At 40.4% G+C, this 24,329-nt stretch overlaps 1 protein-coding gene across 5 annotated transcripts in view; it reads left to right on the forward strand.

Annotated features, from left to right (window-relative positions):
• The window catches only part of UHRF2 (ubiquitin like with PHD and ring finger domains 2), a 171,938-nt gene that overhangs the window by 46,498 nt on the left and 101,111 nt on the right, over positions 1-24,329 (forward strand). For all 5 annotated transcript variants that reach the window (XR_012159104.1, XM_073345307.1, XM_073345304.1 and 2 more), the window contains exons 3-4: positions 1,881-2,140; positions 16,295-16,513. Coding sequence is in view for 4 of the 5 variants with exons in the window: in XM_073345307.1 (XP_073201408.1) it covers positions 1,881-2,140; positions 16,295-16,513 (479 nt within the window). In the remaining variant the exon portion in view is untranslated. The remainder of the gene's footprint in view (positions 1-1,880; positions 2,141-16,294; positions 16,514-24,329) is intronic.

Below are 24,329 nucleotides of genomic sequence, written 5' to 3' on the forward strand. Positions count from 1 at the left end.
TATGCTCTTTACGGTAGGATCTATACCTTCGTTTGTGATTGCAAAGTACTTAAATACTCTCACATCTGAAATAATAGTGGTAATTACTACCACTACTAAATTTTTTTTTGCACCTTTCTTATATAAACATGTTGTTTGCATAGGTTCAGAAAGATTACTCTTTGAGGCAGTATTGTTGAGTGGGTAGTTAAGGGCTGTTTCTGTCATTGCTTGTTAGCTTCAGTGTCCCTACTTGTAAAATGGGGATAATATCCACTTCGAGATTTTTTTTTAAATTTTTTTTTTTTTTGGAAAGGGGAGGGAAATCTTTTATATAAGGAATGTATTATTACAGAAGAAGAAAGGGGTGTAAGTGTAGTTTCTTTTTAAAATGTTTTTTGGCAAGATAACTAAAACTAAATGAAGCCCTGGAAAGCCTCTGTTAAAGTATTAATAGTTGATGTGGGCCCAGCAGGAACAAAAAGCCACATCTTAGAAGTTTGTTTTAAATAACTTGAGCCTGGTCTGAGCAATATTAGAATGTACTTTTAATTTGGTAGTATATATTTCTCCTTTTTGTCATTTCTTCTTTTGGTACAGCTCCATTCTGTCAGACTGCTACAATATTTCTATGCTCAGAGTACAGAGTGGATGGAGGTGTTACAGTATTAAGAGTGATAGATTTTTGTAGATACTGTTTTGAATCCAGGTTCATGTTTCAAATATCTGTACTTATTTGTTCAGAAATCAAGTTTAAAAAAAAAAAAAAAACCTAACCCTAAGTAACTGATGTTTTCTGCATAAGTCGTCTTGTAACTTTAATCATAGAGAAAACATTGCACTGTCAAAGTAACACTTTTAGTCAACAGAAAAACTTAGGCAAACTATCTACTTTAAGTGAAATGTATTATGGAATAGCCTAGTTGCCTGGTGGTGGTGCAATTTCTGAGCAATTGTACTTCATTTCCAGGTTCAAGTTGACAGAAGCTAGGAATGTTGTTGTGACCAGAGTTGTGTTTCTGAGGGCAAGTCTACCCTACAGTGCTACACTGGCATAGCTGCATTGATACAGTTGTGTTGCTGTAAACACACTGTGCCGACAGAGTGCTCCCCGGTTGGCCTCTGGTGGAGGTGAAATAATGTCGGTGGGAGAGTGTTTCCTGCTGACATAGTGCTGGTGTGGACAGTGCTTAGGTTGATGTAACTTAGGGGGGGGGTGTCTTTTTTTCACACCCCAAGTGACATACGTTACATGGACTTAAGCGGTAGTGTAGACCAGCCGTTAGAGGTGTAAGATGAATGGAAATTTCAGTCTTGGTTAGCTGTGGTAATAGCTTTGGTAGGTTTGGAGAGCCTTTTCTTCTGCTCTTGGCTGGAGGAATCGGGGGCAGTGCAGGATTAAAGGAAACATCTGGGGAAAAATAACTATTCCAATATTGAGGAACCGTTGAAGTCAAAAAACTCTGTAGGTTGTGAGCTAATATTCTGAGTTCCTGCCCTTGGGAAGGCAGCTCCTAAAGGCATAAATCTTGATGATTGGGAACAATATTGTGGAGGAGGAGAAGGATAGATTACTATTCTAATTTATCTTATAGAAACCTAACAGTAGTTTTTGTTTACTTATAAATGATATTCATGTTAAGTATTATTACAGCTGAGTCAAATATTAAAATTGAAAAAAATATATATCCTAAAAGCACAAAATACCCTACATTTATATTTTGTGTTTTTAGGATATATATTTTTAAATTTAGTGGGTGCATGAATATTGTTTTGTTACACAAACTGAGAGCACAGGTTAGCTCAGAATGACCAAGTTATTTAGCCAGTTGTTCTCTTTCCCCATTTAACCTGATTTTTAGGAAATAAACATTAACTCCTTGTTAAACTTTTATTTTTAGATAAATGAATTGGTGGATGCCCGTGATGTCAGCATTGGAGCCTGGTTTGAAGCTCACATAGAAAATGTAACCCGAGCAACAAAAGGACATAAAAATGGTAAAGCTCAAGCAAAAAGTGGCAATACTTACAGAAGGACTAACGGAAACTTAAGCCAAGATCATTCTAGAGAGAATACAAATAATTTGGACAGTGCACCTTCAACATCTTATTCAGACTGTATGGACACTGAAGATGCTATTTATCATATCAAGTATGATGAGTAAGTGCTCCTGATATTGTTATGAGGACACAATGTGAATTTATTTGGTTTGTGTAAACCAAGAATATTGTTGAAGAAACTTGGATCCTAGAGAGAGCAAGTTCAAAATTACAACCAAAAAGCGGTATTAAGAAGCCATAATACATTTCTTTTGGATGTAATGACTAATCGGGGTGTGACAAGAATTTTTTTTACTCCTGAATTCCTATGAAATATTTAACTTTTATGGCTCACCTTTATGAAACTTAAAACCCTCCCCTTAACAAAGAAGTGACATTAAAAATCAGATTTGCTGTATCTGTTTTGCTGCATAAGATATGAGTATAAGTAAAGCATAACTTTTTAAAGTTTATATTACTCCCATTGACGTCCAAATGGAGAGACAAAACTCTCATGGGAGCAAAATCTGGTGCTTGAATTGGATGAATCTGACTCAAGGGTAATATTGATACACACAGTTACCAGTCTGCCTTTCATGTAAATCTTTATAGCCAATCCCCCAATTGAGGGATTGAAAGCAATTCCATAATCTCAGTGTGGAATGAGAATATTGGGTGAAGAAATAAAGATTCAAACCTGCAATGAATGTGCCAGTGCAGACTCCTGTGTCAGAGTCCCATAGAGTTTAATGGGATTTCACAACACAGAAGTCCTCACTGGTGCATCAGCTTACAGAATTGGGACCAAGAAAATAAAAGCATCCTTCCATTTAAACAGACTTTTAGTAACTAAAGGAATAATGTTGAATATTCCGTTACATTGCTGAGACTAAAATACATGGTGCTTTTGTGTTTCGAGTCTTCATAGTAGAGGATGATGCATGTACCCTTGTACAGGAGTATAAATGAGGTATATCTTGCTGAGGGTGAATTAATTATAATATGTTCTTTATCAGAGTTTCAAAAGAAACTTTAAATCAGCACTGTCTGTTAAATTTTAAGTTTATTTTTCCAATATAATACAATAAAACAATTATTAATAGGAGAAGTAAAAATTGATTTGCTATTTGTTGGGGACCTGAACATAACTTCTTTTAACTACTCCTGATAGCTGGGTTTTTTAATGTGCTCATGCTTGAGGATCATACAAGTTTGATCTTTGTGCACCATCTGTTAGTTAGTTTTTTTATATATGCATCTATACAAACAAGTCATGTGTCCTTATATGTAAAATACAATTTTCCCCCCTCAATATAATAATAAAATATCAGTAAAATTAAAAAGTTACAAGAAAATCCTGCAAAGTACCTTAAAAGCCCTTGATATAATTAAAATATCACTATAGTGTGACAGAAGTGAATCATTCTGTGATTTTAAAGATCCAGTTTTAAGACTGACTGACTTTTTAAGGTAGAACAGAGTTGTTAAAAGGAGACATGGTGGCACAAGAAAAAGCATAAAAAAATTGTGGAAATGGCTTTTGTGACCAATGGAAGGAAATTGTTTAATCCACTCAGCTGTTGTCAATTTGTATAAGTCAGAGAATTACTGGATAGGTGAAGCAACCCTGGACTTAGAAGATATAGGATGCATGATGTCACTTGCGCAGACATACAACAAACAGTTTCAATTCTGTTACTCTATTGTCTGTACCTTAAGGTTTAGCTGGGCATTTCTAGCAGGCCGAGACAATCAACTTTTTTGGCTTCCTTTAATATGATCTGCAGCAGGTTTGTATTCTTAGCTAGTGACCATCATAACTGCATTGTTTTCTTTTTTTTAACTGTCTGAAATTGCCTTGAAGTCATGATTACCTACTTTCACTGGAATGAACTTGCTAAATATTTAAGTGTGAGCTTCTGAGAAAACAGTTATTCTGAGGCTGTGTGGAGAGCAAGATCTCTGCATTTTTCAGTTAGTAGTGAGAGCTTCAGATATAAAGTTATCCCCTGGCAGACAAAACAGCTAGCTAGCAATGAGTGGTGCAAATCCACCAAGGTCCAACTTTAATCAAATGATGTGGTCTTATTCTTCTGTGTGGAAAAACACAGAGCATTTTAAGTAATTAGAGAGTTTAGTAAGATTTCTGTTCATCTTTAAATGACAGCTTCTTCTGAATCTAGACAAACCACAGATTGTGTCCACATGTATCTTTATTATTTATTTGCATTGTGGTAGCACCTATTAGCCCAGGTACGGACTAGGTTCCTGTTGTGCTAGGTGGACTGTACAAACACATAACAAAAATGTCCCTCTCTCAAAGACCTTTATTAAAGACAAATTTGAAATATTGTGCAAATGCCACCACTATCCAAGAGTAAATCCCTATAGAAGAAATAAAAAGCAGCACTCAGTATTTTTCCAAGAATTGTTATATCAGCCTCCATCCTTTTAAGTAGAACAGTCAAACAAATGAAATTTGTAGGAAAAAATTACACAGTCTGACAGTGTTGTATCAGAGGGTATATCTTCACACTAATTGAACTTGCCTTAAAATATAAATGGAGTTAGCACAGTCATATTCATCTCACAGCGGATAGTCTTTTGAGGCACGTGAAAGTCTCACCGTTAGACACCATTGAAAATTAGTTTTATCTTGCCAATAACTTTCTCCAAGTGGGCATCAGCTGTTCTGTTAGACCTCTACTCCTGGTCTCTCAGCCGCCTTTTCATACTTTTGAGGTAGACTCAAGATCCCTCTTATCTTCCCCCCATCCCAATTGATTGTCAGCTCCCACATTTCTCTCAGCGGGGACCATTATATATATAATTTTATAAAAAGATTAACAATTGAAGTGCTTCACTAAAAACACTTTCTCTTACTCACTCTCTAGATGTCCTCCTATCAAACCAGAAATGTTTATTCCTGTGCTCTTTCAAGTCATTGAGGCTTAGAACAACAAATATATAAGCACAGGGTGGGTTCTAATGGAACAGTGGGAACACTACAGGTAAGGAAACTAATTTTACCTTTCTCCTATGTGGGTACCCACTGTTCCATTAGTCTAGTACTGATGGGAAATAGCAAGCAGTAATAAAAATCCTGCAAGAAAATTGGGGAGGGGGAGGAGAATAGACATGAGAACCAAAACAAAATTTTATCTACCAATCCACTTTTTTTCTTTTTTAAAGGATTTATTGCAGAACACAGAATTGAAACTAGAAGGCCCTTTATTCAAAAAGTGTGCCAGATGAGGCCAAAAATACTATCTTGTGTGAGCCAAGTAAAGGAAGTTGGCTTAAGACCATGTTAGCTGCAAGGCAGTTTTTATTGTATGGTCCTGCTGTACCTTTGAAGTAGCCATTGCACCTGGCCAGATGAGCCCTGTCTGCCCCTGGGGGTCTTCAGTAGACAAAATATTTTCTGGGTGGAAAATATTAGCTGTGTACTCTGTCCCCTATATAAAATGAGCATTTTCATTATTTGTGTGTTTGTAGTGTCTAGCAGCTCTAGTCAGGGACCAGGACCCTGTTGTCCGAGGCACTGTTAATTTGTTTTGAGTTATTCACGATTAATCACGCGGTTAAACAATAATAGAATACCAATTTAAATGTATTATAATATAAATAAATATTTTTGGATTTTTTTTACATTTTCAAATATTGATTTGTTACAACACAATACAAAGTGTACAATCCTTACTTCATATTTTTATTGTGAATATTTAAACTCTAAAAAAAGATAAGCAAAAGGAATAGTATTTTTCAAGTTGCCTCATACAAGTGCTATTGTGTAATCTTTCTTCTTACGTTGCAATTTACAATTGCAGATTTTTTTTTTTAAACTGCACTCAAAAATAAAACAAAAACTTTAGAGCCTACAAGTCCACTCAGTTCTCCTTCTTGGTCAGCCAAATGCTAAGACACATAAGTTTGTTTACATTTATGGGAGATTCTGCTGCTTGCTTCTTATTTACAGTGTTACTTGAAAGTGAGAACAGACATTCACATGGTACTGTTGTAGCCAGTGTTTCATGGTATTTATTGCCAGATATGCTAAACATTTGTGGGCTTTGATCACCATTCCAGAGGATGTGCTTACATGCTGATGACTGATTCTGCTCTATAATGATCCACAGCAGTGGGGACTGACGCATGTTCATTTTCATCATCTGAGTCAGATGCCACCAACAAATTTTCATTTTCTTTTTTGGTGGTTCAGGTTCAGTAGTTTCTGCATCGCAGTGTTGCTCTTAAGACTTCTGACAACATGTTCCACACCTCGTCCCTCTTCAGATTTTGGAAGGTACCTTCAGGTTCTTAAACCTTGGGTCAAGTGCTGTAGCTATCATAGAAATCTCACATTAATACCTTTTTTGCGTTTTGTCAAGTCTGCAGTGAAAGCGTTCTTAAATTGAGAAACATATGCTGGGTCATCATCCGAGACTGCTATAACATGAAATTTATGGCAGAATGCAGGTAAAACCACAGAGCAGGAGACATACAATTCCCCCGCCAAAGGGTTCAGTCACAGATTTAATGAACACTTTTTTTTTAATGCGTGTCATCCACATGGAAGCAAGTCCTGTGGAATGGTGGCTGAAGCATGAACAGACTTATGAGAGTTTAGCATATCTGATACATAAATATCTTGCAACTTTGGCTACAACAGTACCGTGTGAATGCCCGTTTTCACTCTCAGGTGACACCGTAAATAAGAAGCAGGCAGCATTATATCACATAAATGTAAACAAACATGTTTGTGTCAGCATTTGGCTGACCAAGAAGTAGGACTGAGTGGACTTGTAGGCTCTAAAGTTTTTATTTTATTTTTGAGTGCAGTTTTAAAAAAAAAATCTACATTTGTAAATTGCAGTTTCACAAGAAAGATGCACTCTAGCACTTGGACAAGTTGACTTGAAAAATACTGTTTGTTTTATCTTTTTTACAGTGCAAATATTTGTAATAAAAACAATATAAAGTGAGCAGTGTACACTGTGTTGTAATTGAAATCAATATATTTGAAAATGCAGGAAAAACATCCAAAAATATTTTAAAGACATGGTATTCTATTTTTTAACAGTAATTAAAACGGCAGTTAATTGTGATTATTTTTTAATCTCATGATTAATCAAATTAATTTTAATTGACAGCCCTAAATTATACTACCTTGATCAGATATCAATCGTGCAACTGTTTCTTTAGGTTGTGGGACAGAGTATAAGGAAAAGTATTGATCCAAGTGAAAAGCCATATTCCCCTTAGGAACAAATGGAGGAAGTGGCATAAAGACTATCCTGTCAAGGAAAATGGTAGATAAGGGCTTTTTGATTAGTGTCCCAAGTTTGCCCACTCTTCTAGCTGAAGAGACTGCTAAGAGGAAAACCATCTTGACACGGATGCTTCTCCCATTGGCTCAGAGAGAGGATTAGCGGGGATTGGCAATACAAAGTTGAGGTTCCTGAATAATGGGTGGGGTAGATGTCTTTGAGAAACTTATGAAATCTGGAAATGTACAGCTGAAGCAGTATGTTGGAATTTGATTAGTGAGACCTCAAAGTTTCCAGAGCTGAGACTTGCACTTTCTGATAAATTGGACTTGGAACCAAACCAAAGTAATCTTGAAATTTCTCCTAGATCTCTTTAGTGAAGAGATGTAGGAAATGTACCTTCTTTCCCACATAACAGTGGGACTGTTCCCCAAATCCTCTGTAAACTTACTTAATTGGTGTGTTTCTGGTTTTAATAAGAAATCTAGATTCTGGGAATAATCCTTATAAAGGAGGTGAGACCACTCAGGTTCCAGGCAGTATGTCTCAAATTGTGCAAAGATCTGTTAGTAAGATTGCTTTGGTGAGTGAAATCTCCAGAAGGATCCATGGTTGATGAGACTTCTTCAGATGTCTATTTAGGAACCACAGACCTCTAGGTCCGTATGAGTGATGATTGTCTTTACTTGGCACTAGTCATCTTGGCGGTCAGAAAAGGGCGGGGGAGTCATGAGCCAGACATCATGTCCGGGAGAATGACAATATGCCTTCTCTGCAGACCTTGGGATGTGGGGGGAGATGGCTTGGGACCCCGTTGGTGCTGGATAGGGGGAGGGTTGGCAGGACTCGCAGGGGCTCCCTACCCGGCACCGCATGTCCCTGCAGCTCCGAGGCGGCAGAGGCGGAGCTGAGGGGCTTCGTGTGCTGCTCCCGCCACAACCACCAGCTGCACAGCTCTGATTGGCTGGGACCCGAAGCCAATGGGAGCTGCCAGGGCGGGCAGCTCCGAGTCCTTTTGCCCCTCTGCCTAGGAGCTGCAGGGCCTTGCCAGTGGGAGCCAGGGAGCCCCCCACCCCAAGGTAAGTGCCCCTCTGCCCACTCCAACCTCCTGCCCCTAGTCCTGAACCCCTTCCTACACACCCAAACTGCCGCTGCTGCAGAAGTAACGGGAAGTCACGGAATCTGTGATTTCCATGACCTCCATGACAGACTCGCAGCCTTACTTATGAACTCCAGTACCTGTATACAATGGTACAGCTTGAACTCTCCTGTTAGTAGCATTTTTCTGGGTTCAATCAGTAAGGGCTTTGTCTATACGAACATTTAGATCATGGCAAGTTGTGGTATAAATCTACCCTGCACTAGCCTCCTGTGAACTGTGTGTGTGTTGGGGGGACACCCTGCTGCCACCACTCAGTAAATGTTCCATAGTGCACTTTGATTTGCTCCCTTTCAAAGTGGGATAGACGAGCCCTAGGAGCCCACATTCTGCATTATTTAGAGAAAAATGAATTAGATTTTTTACCAAATCCTCCTGTTTGAATGAATGAATTTTTTTTCTTTTGCTCCTCTTTCTTGCCCAATTTATTGAGGGGTGAGGGAAGCATGACTTTGTAGAAGCCTCTAAAGAGAAGGAAGAGTCAGCTATGTCTTTTCGATCAGTGATTCTAAACCTTTTTGGGCTCAGGATCCATTTGTAAATGTTTATAGCCTGTCGTGACCCAGTAAACAGTTTGGGGGTACAGCCCCTAGGGTGTTTTTGGCTGGGTCCTACCTACTGGGAGGGGAGGGGAGGGGAGTTGGTTGCTGCCTGGCATTCACCCCACAGTTGCAGCTCCTGTGCTGTGGGACTGGCTGGACTTGGCTCTCTGCTTTGGGCATTGCAACCCCGGGGGTGTGGTGCCAGTCAGGTTTGGCCCTGCCCCCCTGACTGGATCAAATTTATCTGAGTGGAGTTTTGACCTGGCTCAGGGAGTACAGTGCCACTCACTCAAATTTGGCTTACCTGGACTCCTGTTGTCATGACAGCTGGGCCAAACCCTAAGTGGCTCTGGGACACCGGAGGTTGCAGTGCCTGGAGCAGGGAAGCGAGCCCAGCCAGCCCTGTGGGATAGGACCCACAGGAGCTGCCACGTAACCCTTTGAAACATTCTGTTGACCCAGTTTTGGGTCCCAACCCACAAGTTGGGAAACCCTGTTTTAGATTACCATAATGGTAAATGGCTGAACTGGTAAAGAGGAACAGATCCAAAGGGTTGGGTTTGTGGGGGGTGATGTCTCTGCCTGTGGTTGGTGAAAAAGATATTTGTAAGTCCAAATTCACATAATGGCAGACAGACCAAGAACCAAAATTCCTTTCCATTTTGGTAGTGTTAATGTGAAGTAATAGTACATTTAACATTTATTTTTAAAAAGGAAATGAATAAGAAAAACTTTAGTTAGGTCTGTGGTAAGATACTGTAGAATATACCCTTAATTTAGAAGTTGCAAAGATCTTTAATTTTTGAAGATATGCTGTAATGTTGTTGTTCAGTTAGGTGTGTTACACATTTCTGATTGTGTATTTAAAAACTCTTTTTTAAAAAAAAATTGTAATGAGCTTGGGTTTTGTTTAAATTACAAATATGGGGAAAATTAAATAGGAGTTGTAACAACTTGAGTCTTAGAACTGACCTTGTATATCGTTGTTGCAAAAAAAAGTCCTGACGTCCTGTTTTGGTTCCAGTATGTGAATTTAGAGTCTTTTCTCTTCTGTTACATCAGCTTCTGATGGTGGATGGGAAAAGGATTAAAGGATACTCTGGAATTTCTTGGTGCCAGGAAAAGATTTTTGTATAGTGACATAGGGTTAATACATTTCTCTGTATCACATGTTAGGAATGCTCAAATACCGCCTGTGGCCAAGGAAGACTGGAAACTTTCTTTATAGGCAACCAGGGCTTTGGAGCTGTGCTCCAGCTCCGCTCCAGCTCCAGGCAAAACCTGCAGCTCCAGAGCTGCTCCAGCTCTGGGCTCCGCTCCAAAGCTCCATGGGCAACTGATTGCTAAGAAAGGTTTCCATAGAGATGTGAGACCACATGAGAATTTTGCTATGTTAGTATTAAGATTTAAAATTAGAAGTAGGTTCAGTAAGGATACAGCTAAAAAAGAAAAAGTTTATTTTGTGCAATATCTGTTAATCCTTATTATTCCTTTTTTGTCTTTCTCCTTTTTAAATATTATATGCTTAAGCTTATAACTTAAAAAAACCCATACTGGAGCCCTTTGTGAATTTAATTTCTAAAGAACTTTTGTAGCTTGAGGTTACTATATCAGATTTTCTACAGCTGCGGTAAACCAAACTTAGTGGTACAACTAAGGGTATGTCTACACTGAAATTAAACATCCATGACCAGCCCATATCAGCTGATTTGTGTGTGTGTGGGGGGGCTCAGTCTACAAGGCTGTTTAATTATAGTTCAGACTTGGGCTGGTGCTGGGCTCTGGGACTCTTCCCTACTCGTGTAGTCCCATGGCTCAGGCTGGAGCTCAAGACCAAACATCCACACTGCAATTAAACAGCCTTGTATCTCGAGCCCTATAAGCCTGAGTCAGCTGACACAGCCAGCCACAGGTGTTTAATTGCAGAGTGAATGTACTCTAAGAGCAGAATTTAGCCCATTGTCAATTTATTTACTTATGGGGGAATTTTGTGCCACTGTGCATGCACAGAATTTGCTTTGCTTCCCTGCAGAAAAATGACTTTCTGATTGGGAAGTAAAGGGAAGCCACAAGACCGATCATGCAACCCTCTCCAGCAGTATGTTTTGGGTGCCCAAGGCAGCTGGCAGAGGTGTAAATCGCTGTGGAGTGGGTGGTGGGAGTGGGGAAGACCTAGCTGGTGACTACCACCCTTTGCTGGGCTCAGCTTAGTCCTGGCTGGGCTGGGGAGGACGGGACTTCCTCTTTCCGTGCATAGCGTCTGGGCTTATGTCAGACCCACCCCCAGATTTCTCCCCCAGTTATAGGAAGCTCTGCCAACTCTTCCCCCCCGTGCTTCCTGCACCAACCGAGCCCCACTCCCGCTGCACCTGGACCACCCCAACAAGCCACCTGCACCTGGATCCCCTTGTACTGAGCCCCCCACATCCAGACCCAGTAATCTCCCACCTCTCTGCAGCCAGTGGCCTGTGCACCCAAATGCCATGCTGGAGTCTCCACATTTATTTGACAAATAAAATTTGAAAAAATTTAAAATATTGTGTGCAGAATTTTTAATTTTTTGGTGCAGAATGCTCTCAGGAGTACGTATTATATAGGTAGGAAATCTGCTGAAGAGCACACAACTTCTGTTACCTCCTGTAGGATATGACAGAAGCTTTAAAAAGAAGAAAGGCAATAAAGAAGAAAATACCTTTTACTAGCCTCATTTGAGTCTATGAATAGTTCTAGTATTAGGATTCTGTTAGTCTACTTTCTTTAGTGAAAATAATTGAGAAAATTTTGTAATGTTTTCATAGTTTTGGTGTTCTCAAAAGATTTTCTTTTGTTCCTTTGTATATCTGCTCATTTACACTGCCCTACGTTTTTTTTCTTTTCCTAACGCTGTAGTGGCATATTTTACCACAATAATTGAGGTCTAGATTTTATAGTCTTGTGTTTAGAGGTGTATAAATAAGCTGAATTTTTTTTTAAAGTAAAGCCCGATAAAAGTAGGCATACTGTCTGAGGTCTGATCTAAACCTGAAATGGGTATGATTTGTTTTATCCTTTCTCTTCCTACCTCTTCTGTTTTGTTTTTTGTTTTTCTGGGGAAGGAGATTTTTGAGGGATAGGATAGGGAACTTACTGGTTGGTAGAATTCCACCATTCTTCATATTAGAAGTCAGACTTTACTATAGAAGTACAAATTATTATTATTATTTATTATTCTCAATAATTAGCCCTATGCCTGATAGTATTTTCAGAAGCAGGCCTTTGGGATCGTAAACCTCAATGCAGCTGAAATTTTTTTGGCCCTTTGGGAGGCAGATTCTATTTAATAGACCCACCTTTTATAAAACTAGAGCAATCCACTGCTAAAAAGTTGCATAATAATTTGGGAGGTGGCAAATGGAAATAACCTTATTCTTCTGCAGTACGCATCACTGGTCTTGTTTAATTTTATCCCAACCCTTGCCTACACAACAAACGAGTTAATCTACCTTGAACACATGAAAAGTGGATTGATTTCACATGTCCATTCCACTGTAGGTGTTTGTGTGCTCTAGTGCACAGTTGTTGGAGAATTTTTACCCTTAACAATACCCATTGGGGCAGCCCAAACACCATCTGCTGTCTTGCACACACTATGCAGGCATAAAAGGCAGAGCTCCCCCAGTGCCCCCTCAGTTCCTTCCTACCGCCCGTGATAATTGTTGGAACTCCTGGTCCTTGCTTCTGCAGGTCTTTACTTGTTACGTGTAAATAGTACCTCGTATAGTTTAGTTTAGTTTAAAAATAATTTGTGGTTGTGGTGGTTTTTGTTTTATGTGGTTCTGCTATCCAGTTTGGGTACTAGCCCCGGTGTCAGATATGTTGTGGTCTCTGCGTTTCAAACGCTGTCACTCTTGTGGCATGGCAATGCTTAATAGTGACCCTCACCACAGCTGCCTTAAGAGCTTGGGGAGGCTCATAAAAGTGACAAGTGTGGCATTTGTAAGTAGGGGAGAGGAGGAGACAAAGCAATCAAATTAAAAAGTCTGTTGATGGAGTTGTTGCTACAGCCTCCATCTGAGCCCTCTATCTTGGTCCAAATACTGACCAACTCAGCATTAGTCAGTAGCACACTACTGCAGTCTTCAAAGAGGAAGCATTCCCAAAAGTGCACATTCCTGGAGCCCAGCGTGGGCCTGCTGAGACTGGCTCCCGAAGCATCTCCTCCTGCCACAGTACTGTCGAGTATGTTCCCAGTACCGCCTACTCCTGAGGCGTTTGAGGCTGCAAGAGAATTGAGGTTGTCACCATCACCAGGGGTTCTAGAGACTCTTGGCACTGGCGCCTGAGGTGTGTCTCCTGCGTCATCACCTCCATACTAAGTAGCTCCATCGGATGTGGCTATTAGGGTGCCAGATAGGTCGAGACCATCTCGGGGAAAGCCATAGATGATCTCTCTGGCTCACCTTTCTTCAGAGACTGCCTTCTTTACTGGTACCAACGTGTACGGTACCACCTTGGTCTCAGCAATAAAGTTCTTACTCATCACACACTGAAGTGGATTCCTATGTATCCCAACCTAGCCAGTCCCATCAGGAGGAATGGCCACCCTGATTTCTGCCTCAGTACCAGTAGGGAGGGATTGTTGGGCTATGCATAGTTGGGGACTTGGGCTGTGCCAGTGGCCCTTTTGGAATCCATGGGCTCCCCCACCAAACAAGAGCATCCCCACAACCATCTCAGCCAACTCCATCTACTGGGAGTCAGGAGCATTGTCTCTGCAACCACCATAGCATCAGTACCAAGCAGAGTCAGGGTCTCTCACACGATCAGCCAGAAGAGGAACAGGAACTGGACCTGCTCCTAGTACTGGTAGCACCCCTCTTCCTCATTCCCAGATGAACCTATTTCTTCACCTCGGGACAATTTTAAGACTCATTAGGAGGAGTTGAGGAGAATGGCTATGGCCCTAGATATCCAACCAGAGGAGGTCAAGGAAAAATCTCTCAAACTGGTGGACATTTTGACATCTGCAGCTCGAATAGCTCTACTGATTAATTGAGACTGTCTTACAATCTACCAGAGTCCTCTGGCAGACCCCAGCTTCCCTGCCTCCAACTCCAAAAATAGTGGAGAGATGTGGTTGTGGTGGTGGTGGTAGCATTCCTCTGGAGGTTGTGTCACTGATGGTGGTCAGCATTCACATAATCTGATCCACCTTTGACATGCTAGGCCTCCTGATCAAATCAGACAAGTCAGTCATGTCTCCAATGTAGAAAATAGAATTTATTGGTATGGTCCTGGATTTGACAGATGCCAGGGCTTTATGGCTTTAGACAAGATTTTGTACAATTCAAAGCCTTATTCTGGACTTGAAGGCTTATCCTTTCACCATGGTGAGAAGCTGTTTAAGGGGATGGGGCACATGGCAGTGTGTACTTATGTGGTCCAGTACACCAGACTGAGCCTGGGACTCCATCAGGACTGGGTGGCAGAGGTATATTCTCCAAGAAAGAACCACATAGACATGTTAGTGCACATATCAAGTCACATCTTACCCTCTCTAGATGGGTGGACACATCTGGTCACTGTATGCAAGGGAGTTACTTTTGCCCCACCTCAGCACTCTTGCCTTTGTCACAGATGCCTCCGACATGGGGTTGGGGGCTCATCTGGGACACTTGCAAACATAGGGTCTCTGGTCACCCCAAGATCTCAGTCTTCGCACAAACATCCGGGAGCTGTGGGCCATCTGTTTAGCTTGCATGGAGTTCCTTTCTCACATCAGGCAAATGGATGTATTGATGTTGATCGACAATATAATTGCTGTGTTTTATGTAAACGAGCAGGGAGAAGCCTGGTCCTCACTGCTGTGTTGGGAAGCAGTCCTGTCTGTATATTTCTGAAAGTGACCCATGGCCTGGGGGTTCAAAATACCCTGGCAGATTACCTGAGCAGGTTGTTTTTCAATCATTCCAAATGGTCCTGTCACTCAGACGTAGGAACATCCATTTTCCAGTTCTGGGCAGCTCCCCAAGTGGAGGAGTTTGCAACAAGGAATAACACAACACCTTAGGTTTGCTGACAGATGCGTTTTTACTGCTGTGGTCTTCTCTCTTCCCCCCCATGTTCCTCTTCTGCTCAGAGTTCTGTGCAAGAATGGATCTATACAGAGGATTTAAGGAGAGTATGTTCTTATACTAAGTAGTTGGCTCCTCCAAAAGCCTGAGCACACTCTATGCTCATGCCATTTTATTGTAGCTATCTTTCAAATAGATATCACTACATTACTCCTGCTAAATAGGTATTGCCCAAGTTAAAGGAATGGAGCTCATTAGAAGTATTTACAGTACAATTCTAGTGTGGTGTATGTCTGTGCTGGAATAATATGCCCCACCACTTAGAGGAAAATAAGATTGATTGCTTGTAAAAACCTAGCAATTCACGTGTCTCCTTAAAATAACTTAAAAAAAATAATGGGGTTTTATTAAAAAATGAAAAACTCTGTGATTTAATAGATCTTTAATTCTTCAGGAAGCCTTTTTTACAATATTGCAATCCTTACTACATGGTTGGTGAGAGAAATTCTTAAATATGGTACTGTTTAGTTTTTTAGATTTTATCATTTACTAAAGTGCTAATCACTAAAATAAAAGGAGAAACATTTTAAAACTATCAGCCATTTTATATGATAGGGAGTCCAAGAAACATTCTTTCTGTGATTAGTGGTGTTTATTTGCTTGTCTCTGGAATTTGTCTACTTACTGTTTGATGAACAAATGTATACTTTTTTTCCTATGCTATCTTCATCTTGCATAATTTTGTTGGTAAATGCTGTACACGTAGGGCTGGATTTTCGAAAACGGTGTTGCCATTGAAGTCAAGGGGAATTTCCCCATTTACTTTAATGGGGGTAGAGTTAGACCAGTATCTTGAAAATCCCATTTCTAATCTTTGTTTCTTTTCATTGTGGGAATGTTTGGGCATTTTGCTATTGACCCTAGTAGGAGGAAGACTGGGACAGGTTAATACTCAGATTTGAAATTTTTTTAGCATCTTTCTAGCAAAAACCTTACATAAACATGATTCTTTATGTGGTTTTGATTAAAACTGTTTTTCAAATCCGAAGTAGCCAGGACCGTAGTCAGAGAACAGGCAAAAATGTCAAAATAACAGAAATCCTATTTTCAAAAGTAATTTAGGAGTCCAAAACACTTTTGAAAATGGGGCTCAGGCTCTTAAGTCAGTTGAGGCACTTTTTAAAATTTTACCCTTTGATTTATTTCATATAATAGTGGAAGTACTAATTTGTAACTTTTTTCCCCCCCAAGGTATCCAGAGAATGGTATAGTAGAAATGGGTGCCAATAATCTTCGACCACGAGCAAGAACCATTTTGAAGTGGAGTGAACTCAATGTGGGTGATATGGTGATGGTTAACTACAATGTAGAGACTCCAGAAGAGAGAGGATTCTGGTTTGATGCAGAAATTACCTCTCTGAGGGAAATCTCAAGGACTAACAAAGAAGTTCATGCCAAAATTCTTCTGGGGTAAGATTATATTGACCAGTTTTGAAAGCATGCAGTATGCAGGAAAAAAAAAGAAATCAGTTTTGGCCATTACATTTCATTAGATTAAAAATTTAACTTTCCGTTTTACCTCTGTATCTGTCTGGATCCTAGAATTACTCGAATTTTTTAGCAGATGGAAACTTTTTAGGATCAATGCATTTAGAATGTGGTTGTCTTCTCTTGTGCCCCTCCCGCCATGTTTCTTTTGTTCTTTGATTGATTGAATTGCCAGGGCTAATCTTATTGCGTGATCTGTTATCTGTGATCCCATTGGATCAGACTAGTAACATGTTTTCCTTCAATACTACCAAGGCTGAAGCATCTATTTTCAGTGGATTTTTTTTGTTCAGGTCCTTTGGGAATTTCCAGATCCTAATGGGTGACAGTTATCTTTGGCACTCTAGACAGACTTCTCAGTCTGCTAGTAGACTGTTCAGGGCCAGATGGTTCGTAGGTTAATGGTGGAATGGAAGAAAACAAATTCTTTGAGATTCCTATATAGACAAATTCAGCTACTTCACTGAATCTTATACAAGGTGCTTGAGGACAGCTCTTCAGAGGCTGAATTTACTTCGTCTGTAGTACAGAATTTTGAGGTAAGCAATGAGATTGCCTTTTTCCCACTCTGTCATTTTCTCTTAGTGCTATAATTGAGGATATCTGAGTTCTGTGTTGACTTCATGGTGAATTTTGGGCAGATAAGCATCCTTTCCTTCACCCTAGAGTATTTTTGCTAACAAGTCTGCTTCAGGGTTTAGCAATGAAGGCTGTAAAGCCTTTGGAATACATTTAGAACATTTTTCTCAACACAGGACTCTTCATGTGACTCAGAGTTACATATTTTAATCTGGATATAGAAATTTCTGTTTCAATAGTCCTTCATAGTATGCCTATTTAATGTAAATATCCTTGATCTTAAATTTAAAGTATTATCTATCTGTTTCAAAATCCTCCCCTTTTGGATGTGCTAACCAAGACAGTCAAATAACTTTCTTTTTGTCCATTTTATTAGGAGATAGAAGGTTATTACCTTCAGTATCTTCTGCTGAACTATAACTTAATGGGCGGAAATCTATGATTTGTGGACATGGCCAAAATCTAGTTTGATGCTAACTATATTCTCTGTATAGTTCTCAATTACAGTGCTTCAAGTGATTGTCCACATAGATTCTGCTTTTGGTGCACATGGATTATATGTGTGTGTGCGATCTGATTATTTTTGGGTAGCAGCGTTCATTAGGGCCACACCGGTGCGCTGAATGGTCTCATGCCCTCCACCGAGAACATAAAGGGTGGAGTAGTCCCAGCAACCCTATAGGTCCTTCTTACTACCCATTGCTGGAAATTGCAACCCTTGGCAATATCCACTTTTCTTGCACACTGTGCCTTTCACTTTAGATTTTAGGACTAGTTGATTAGTTAGTTAGTTTTAGTTCATAAACTAAATTTCCTTTTGCATGTTGGCATATATATTTTTTAAAAATAGTTGTTTAGGTCAATTAAGTATCATTTAGCTTTGACAGCCCTCTGTATAAGGGTTCTAGGATCATAGCAGAGGCTGAGTTACCAATCTACAAGAGCTGTTACTTGTGTGACTCCACTATGCCTATAAATGATGGGCACTCTTGTGTTTCATTTGCCTTGTGGAAGAACACATTATGCATTATTCCTTTTCCAAGCATACCCGGAAGGTGAGAGATATGAAACTGAAACTCTTCCTGCCTGAGAAGTTGATGCAGTCCTCCTCGGATCACATACCTCTGGCATGTTTTGCCTTGCTGTGTAGACAAGATTACTGGTTCTGTGGATGAAGGGAAAGCAGTGGATGTATTGTTTCTTGACTTTAGCAAAGCTTTTGACACGGTCTCCCATAGTATTCTTGTCACCAAGTTAAGGAAGTATGGGCTGGATGAATGCACTATAAGGTGGGTAGAAAGCTGGCTAGATTGTCGGGCTCAACGGGTAGTGATCAATGGCTCCATGTCTAGTTGGCAGCCGGTATCAAGTGGAGTGCCCCAAGGGTCGGTCCTGGGGCCGGTTTTATTCAATATCTTCATAAATGATCTGGAGGATGGTGTGGATTGCACTCTCAGCAAATTTGCAGATGATACTAAACTGGGAGGAGTGGTAGATACGCTGGAGGGGAGGGATAGGATACAGAAGGACCTAGACCAATTGGAAGATTGGGCCAAAAGGAATCTGATGAGGTTCAATAAGGATAAGTGCAGGGTCCTGCACTTAGGACGGAAGAACCCAATGCACAGCTACAGACTAGGGACCGAATGGCTAGGCAGCAGTTCTGCGGAAAAGGACCTAGGGGTGACAGTGGACGAGAAGCTGGATATGAGTCAGCAGTGTGCCCTTGTTGCCAAGAAGGCCAATGGCATTTTGGGATGTATAAGTAGGGGCATTGCCAGCAGATCGAGGGACGTGATCGTTCCCCTCTATTCGACATTGGTGAGGCCTCATCTGGAGTACTGTGTCCAGTTTTGGGCCCCACACTTCAAGAAGGATGTGGATAAATTGGAGAGAGTCCAGCGAAGGGCAACAAAAATGATTAGGGGACTGGAACACATGAGTTATGAGGAGAGGCTGAGGGAGCTGGGATTGTTTAGCCTGCAGAAGAGAAGAATGAGGGGGGATTTGATAGCTGCTTTCAACTACCTGAAAGGGGGTTCCAAAGAGGATGGCTCTAGACTGTTCTCAATGGTAGCAGATGACAGAACGAGGAGTAATGGTCTCAAGTTGCAGTGGGGGAGGTTTAGATTAAAACTTTTTCACTAAGAGGGTGGTGAAACACTGGAATGCGTTACCTAGGGAGGTGGTAGAATCTCCTTCCTTAGAGGTTTTTAAGGTCAGGCTTGACAAAGCCCTGGCTGGGATGATTTAACTGGGAATTGGTCCTGCTTTGAGCAGGGGGTTGGACTAGATGACCTTCTGGGGTCCCTTCCAACCCTGATATTCTATGATTCTGTGATTCTATGATCTTTGAAGCAGGACTCCTCTCTCTTCCCCACATTATTTCCAGCAGTAAGATGACAGAAAGAGTAGAGAGCAAATACAAGGTCAAAAAATGCACTAATTGTTCTTCCATATTTTCAGCCCTGAATAGAGCAGTTCTGCTTGTTTTGCCATCCACAGGAGTAGGATGAGGCCTCAGTTTTATGAGGAAAGGCGAATGCTCCTACAGCAATCCAGAGGATTTCTTGTATCCACTCCCAGCTGTCATGCAGTTAAGGTCTGTGGTGAGTTGGTTGAGCAGAGCGTGGAAACTTGCTTTTTTTCTTTTTCTGGAAACAGTCGCCATAGGATTTTTAGACAATGCCACAGCAACACATGATCAATAGAGTAAAATAACTAGTCCTATGACTTTATAAACCCAGCTAATATTCCCTCTTTAGCAGAGTGAACAATCACTTGCTTAATGACTTCTTCAGGTGGTATTTAAAGCAGAAGTTGTTCTTCTACAGAATGCCTTATTCAGCAGCCTGCTTCCAGCTTGGTGGTGGTGATAATTTCCAGGGACTGAATGTCTTTACAACCTTCCCCCACATGATCTCCATATCCATTTATTCCATAGACCCAGACCCACTCTTCAGGAATCCTATAAGACTATTAAAATGGTCATATCTCCAAGAAAACAAGTGGGCTACTTACTTTCAATCCCTATTATTTACTGAATTGTTGAGTGGGTATTATTCTTTTAGACACTTCTCCAAACAAGGATTGAGTCTGTGCTTAATGCAATACATAATTTCAGTGAGTGACAGTCCTTGTATAATAAATATGAGATGTATCAGTGGGCTTTTTGTTTGCTTTTGATTTGTGGTGTTTTTTCCCAATATTTCAATTGTTTGTTTCCATCTACAAGTTACCCTTCTTTGCAGATTTACGTTGTATCATTGCCAATTCGTATTTGTAACAGTAGTCCATAAAATTAATTTAGTTCTTCTTACTCTTTTCTGTTTTGAATATTTTGAGGGCAGCACAACTTCTTCTCACTCTATATATTAAGATTCTTTAGGAAATCTTTACTTAGTTACCGTCTTGAAAGCTAAGTGTGATGTGCTTTTTGGAAATGCTTTTTGAGAACTATCTTACATTAGACAGGTAACTAAATTAATGGCATTTTCTTTACTCCTTCATTTCTTTAATTTTTAACAGCTAGAACATTCCTGACAACAAGTGCTTGGATTCTGTCTAAAAGTGCATAGGAATTGTCAATCAAAAAACAATTGACAGTGGTAATAACAATACCACTATAAATATAGTTGATCCAGAATTATTCCAGAGTATTTCATAGAATCTCTATATAGGATGACTTCATCCATCTGTTAGGAAAAATGTGGTATTCTTGGCTAGAATTTTAAAATTAAGATGCTCAGGACTGTGGGCTACTGTTGTGTATACAAATTGAATAATTACACGTCCAAAAAGATTAGGTGGGTAGCTAACTAATAATTTGCATGTACATTTATCTTCTTTGTACGCACAGTAGAAATAACAAGATGTGCCAGTGGAGGTGTACTTTTCTGCATAGCTTTTTTGCACTGACGTCAGACCTCTACTTTTTGAATATTTGATCCCAATATTACACAGTATTTTTTGGGGAAAGGAAGTGAAAATATCAGTTGATAGTACAGGCTATATTTTAGGGCTGTTGAGCGATTAATTGCGGTGTTAACGATAGAATGCCATTTATTTTAAATATTTTTGGATGTTTACTACATTTTCAAATATATTAATTTCAGTTACAACACAGAATACAAAGTGTACAGTGCTCTCTTCATATTTATTTTTTGATTATAAGTATTTGCACTGTAAACAAAAAAAATATTTTTTAATTCACCTCATACAAGTACTGTAGTGCGATCTCTTTATCATGAAAGTTGAACATACAAATGTAGAATTATGTCCAAAAAAACCCTGCATTCAAAAATTAAACAATGTAAAACTTTAGAGCCTACAAGTCCACTCGTCCTACTTCTTGGTCAGCCAATCACTCAGACAAACAAGGTTGGTTACAATTTTCAGGAGATAATGCTGCCCGCTTCTTGTTTACAATGTCACCTGAAAGTGAGAACAGGCATTAGTATGGCACTGTTGTAGCTGGCGTTGCAAGATATTTACATGCCAAATGCTCTGAAGATTCATATATCCCTTCATGCTTCAACCACCATTCCAGAGAACATGCTTCCATGCTGATGATGGGTTCTGCTTGATAATAATCCGAAGTAGTGTGGACTGATGCATGTTTATTTTCATCATCTGAGTCAGATGCCACCAGCAGAAGATTAATTTTCTTTTTTGGTGGTTTGGGTTCTGTAGTTTCCGCATCAGTGTGTTGCTCTTTTAAGACTTCTCAAAGCATGCTGCACACCTTGTCCCTCTCAGATTTTTGGACGGCACTTCAGATTCTTAAACCTTGGGTTGAGTGCTGTAGCTATTTTTAGAAATCTCACATTGGTACCTTCTTTGCATTTTGTCAAATCTGCTATGAAAGTGTTCTTAAAACGAAAATGTGCTGGGTCATCATCCAAGACTGCTAAGCTAACATGAAATTATATGCAGAATGCAGGTAATACAGAGCAGGAGACATACAATTCTCCCCCCGAAGGAGTACAGTCACAAATTTAATTGACACATTTTTTTAACAAGCTCCATCAGCATGGAAGCATGTCCTTTGGAATGGTGGCCGAAGCATGGAAGGGGCATACAAATGTTTAGCATATCTGGCATGTAAACACCTTGCAACTCTGACTACAAAAGTACCATGCAAAAGCCTGTTCTCACTTTCAGGTGACACTGTAGAAAAGAAGCAGGCAGCAGTGTCTCCTGTCAATGTAAACAAACTTGTTTGTCTTAGCGATTGACAGAATAAGAAGTAGGACTGAGTGGACTTGTAGACTTTAAAGTTTTACACTGAGTTGTTTTTGAGTGCAATTATGTAACCAAAAAAAATCTGCCTTTGTAAGTTTCACTTTCACGATAAAGAGATTGCACTTCAGTACTTTTGAGGTGAATTGAAAACTACTATTTCTTTTATCATTTTTACAGTGCATATATTTGTAATAAAAATAATATAAAGTGAGCACTGTACATTTTGTATTCTCTGTAGTTGAAATCAATATTGAAAATGTAGAAAAACATCCAAAAATATTTATTAAATTTCAATTGGTATTCTATTGTTAGAAGTGCGTCTAATCGCCATTAATTTTTTTGAGTTAATTGCATGAGTTAACTGCGACTGACAGCCCTACTATATTTTGATAGTATGGAAATAAACAAGTATTTAGAGTTCAAATAGGGCTGTCATTTTGAAGAAAAAAAAACCACCAGGATCTTTAATATCTTTGTGGTCCCTCTTGAGACCGTGTAAGGGTGCTGCTATCCTGACCCCCTTCAGTTCCTTCTTCCACCCACAGTCTGAGTTAGAATGCCCTGTAGCATTTTCCTCTGCCCTTTTTGGACAGTCACCTAGTTAGCATCTATTGCTCTGTAAACAGTTGGCAGTTACTACCCTGTACTTAGGTTTTCCTTTAAAATTTATTTTTTGCTCTGTTTTATTCTTTCTTAGTTGTTGGTGCTGGGCACCAAGGGTACGCAGCACTTTCTAAGCTTCAAGCACTATCTATCACTTATCCTTCGGCAAGCATATGCAGATTTCCAGGGATCTGCACCTCAAATAGAACCTTATGGAGCAAACCATGAGGCCTGCCTCGGCAGCGGTCCTAGCTCCCAATCGTCTTGTTAGCACTCATTCAACCACTGCCTCCTTCCACAGCTTCACTCAGGCCTCTGGACTCTGATTCCTTTCCAAGAAGGAGAGGCCAATCCTCCCCTGATGTTCCTCTCAAGGGGATCCATAAGGCTGACTGAGGCCATTCTAGCTCCAAGAGAGGTTCATTGTCATCCTTGAAAAAGGGTTTCCTACAACATTGTGACTCACTACATACCTAGGGTAGAGCTGAATCATCCACCTCTGTCTCCCCGGTGCTCAGGTGAGAAGATCCAGGTACCATACTGTGGACTGCGGAACAGTCCATGCAACTGCCTTTGAGTCCAGTACTGACAGACATTGTTTCAGTGGCGTTAATCTCTCTACATATCACCCCATAGGCATACATGGTGGCAAGGGACCTGCTGTACCTGTCTGACCCCAGTTTGCCCTTAGTACAAGTGTTTACTGGTCCCTTGGTGCCACCTGTTGCTCCTGGCCAATTGACCACTTTGGCACCTGGGCAGTCACTGACCTAGGTATGGGCTAAGAGACCATTTAAGGGCTCCACCTCAGCACAGTCCGCTGTGCCGCCTCGCTCCTCAATACTGGGATACCCTTCCACTCTGGCATGGATGCTCTTAACTTTGGTGCCTATTGCTTTGGTACCAGGGAATTGTTAGTTTATTCCTCAGCATTGACTATGAAGCTTGTTTGTGTACCTTATTTGGATGTGAGACCTTTTATGTCTCATGGACTCTTTGGGCACAGATCACTGTGCATCGTCAGTACTGACTTGTCTCTATCTTGCTGGGTGCGAGACAAATCAGATCATCCAGTAGCTCCACCAGGTTGCGCACCACCTAAGCTGACTCAATATTCCGAGGCCCCCTTCAAGATGAGGGCTGTCTAGCTCCTCACCATCCCCAGCTAGGTGCACTAGGTCCAGTAAGTTATCCAGACTACCTCTGGAGGGGGACCGTCAGTACTATGATTAGTATTGATGATATTGTAAGAACAGATCAGCATGGCCTGACACCTTTTGTCTCCCTATGCCCTACTCCCTTCTCTGTTGGT

Source organism: Lepidochelys kempii, chromosome 5 (assembly GCF_965140265.1).
Source record: "Lepidochelys kempii isolate rLepKem1 chromosome 5, rLepKem1.hap2, whole genome shotgun sequence".
Taxonomy (NCBI): domain Eukaryota; kingdom Metazoa; phylum Chordata; order Testudines; family Cheloniidae; genus Lepidochelys; species Lepidochelys kempii.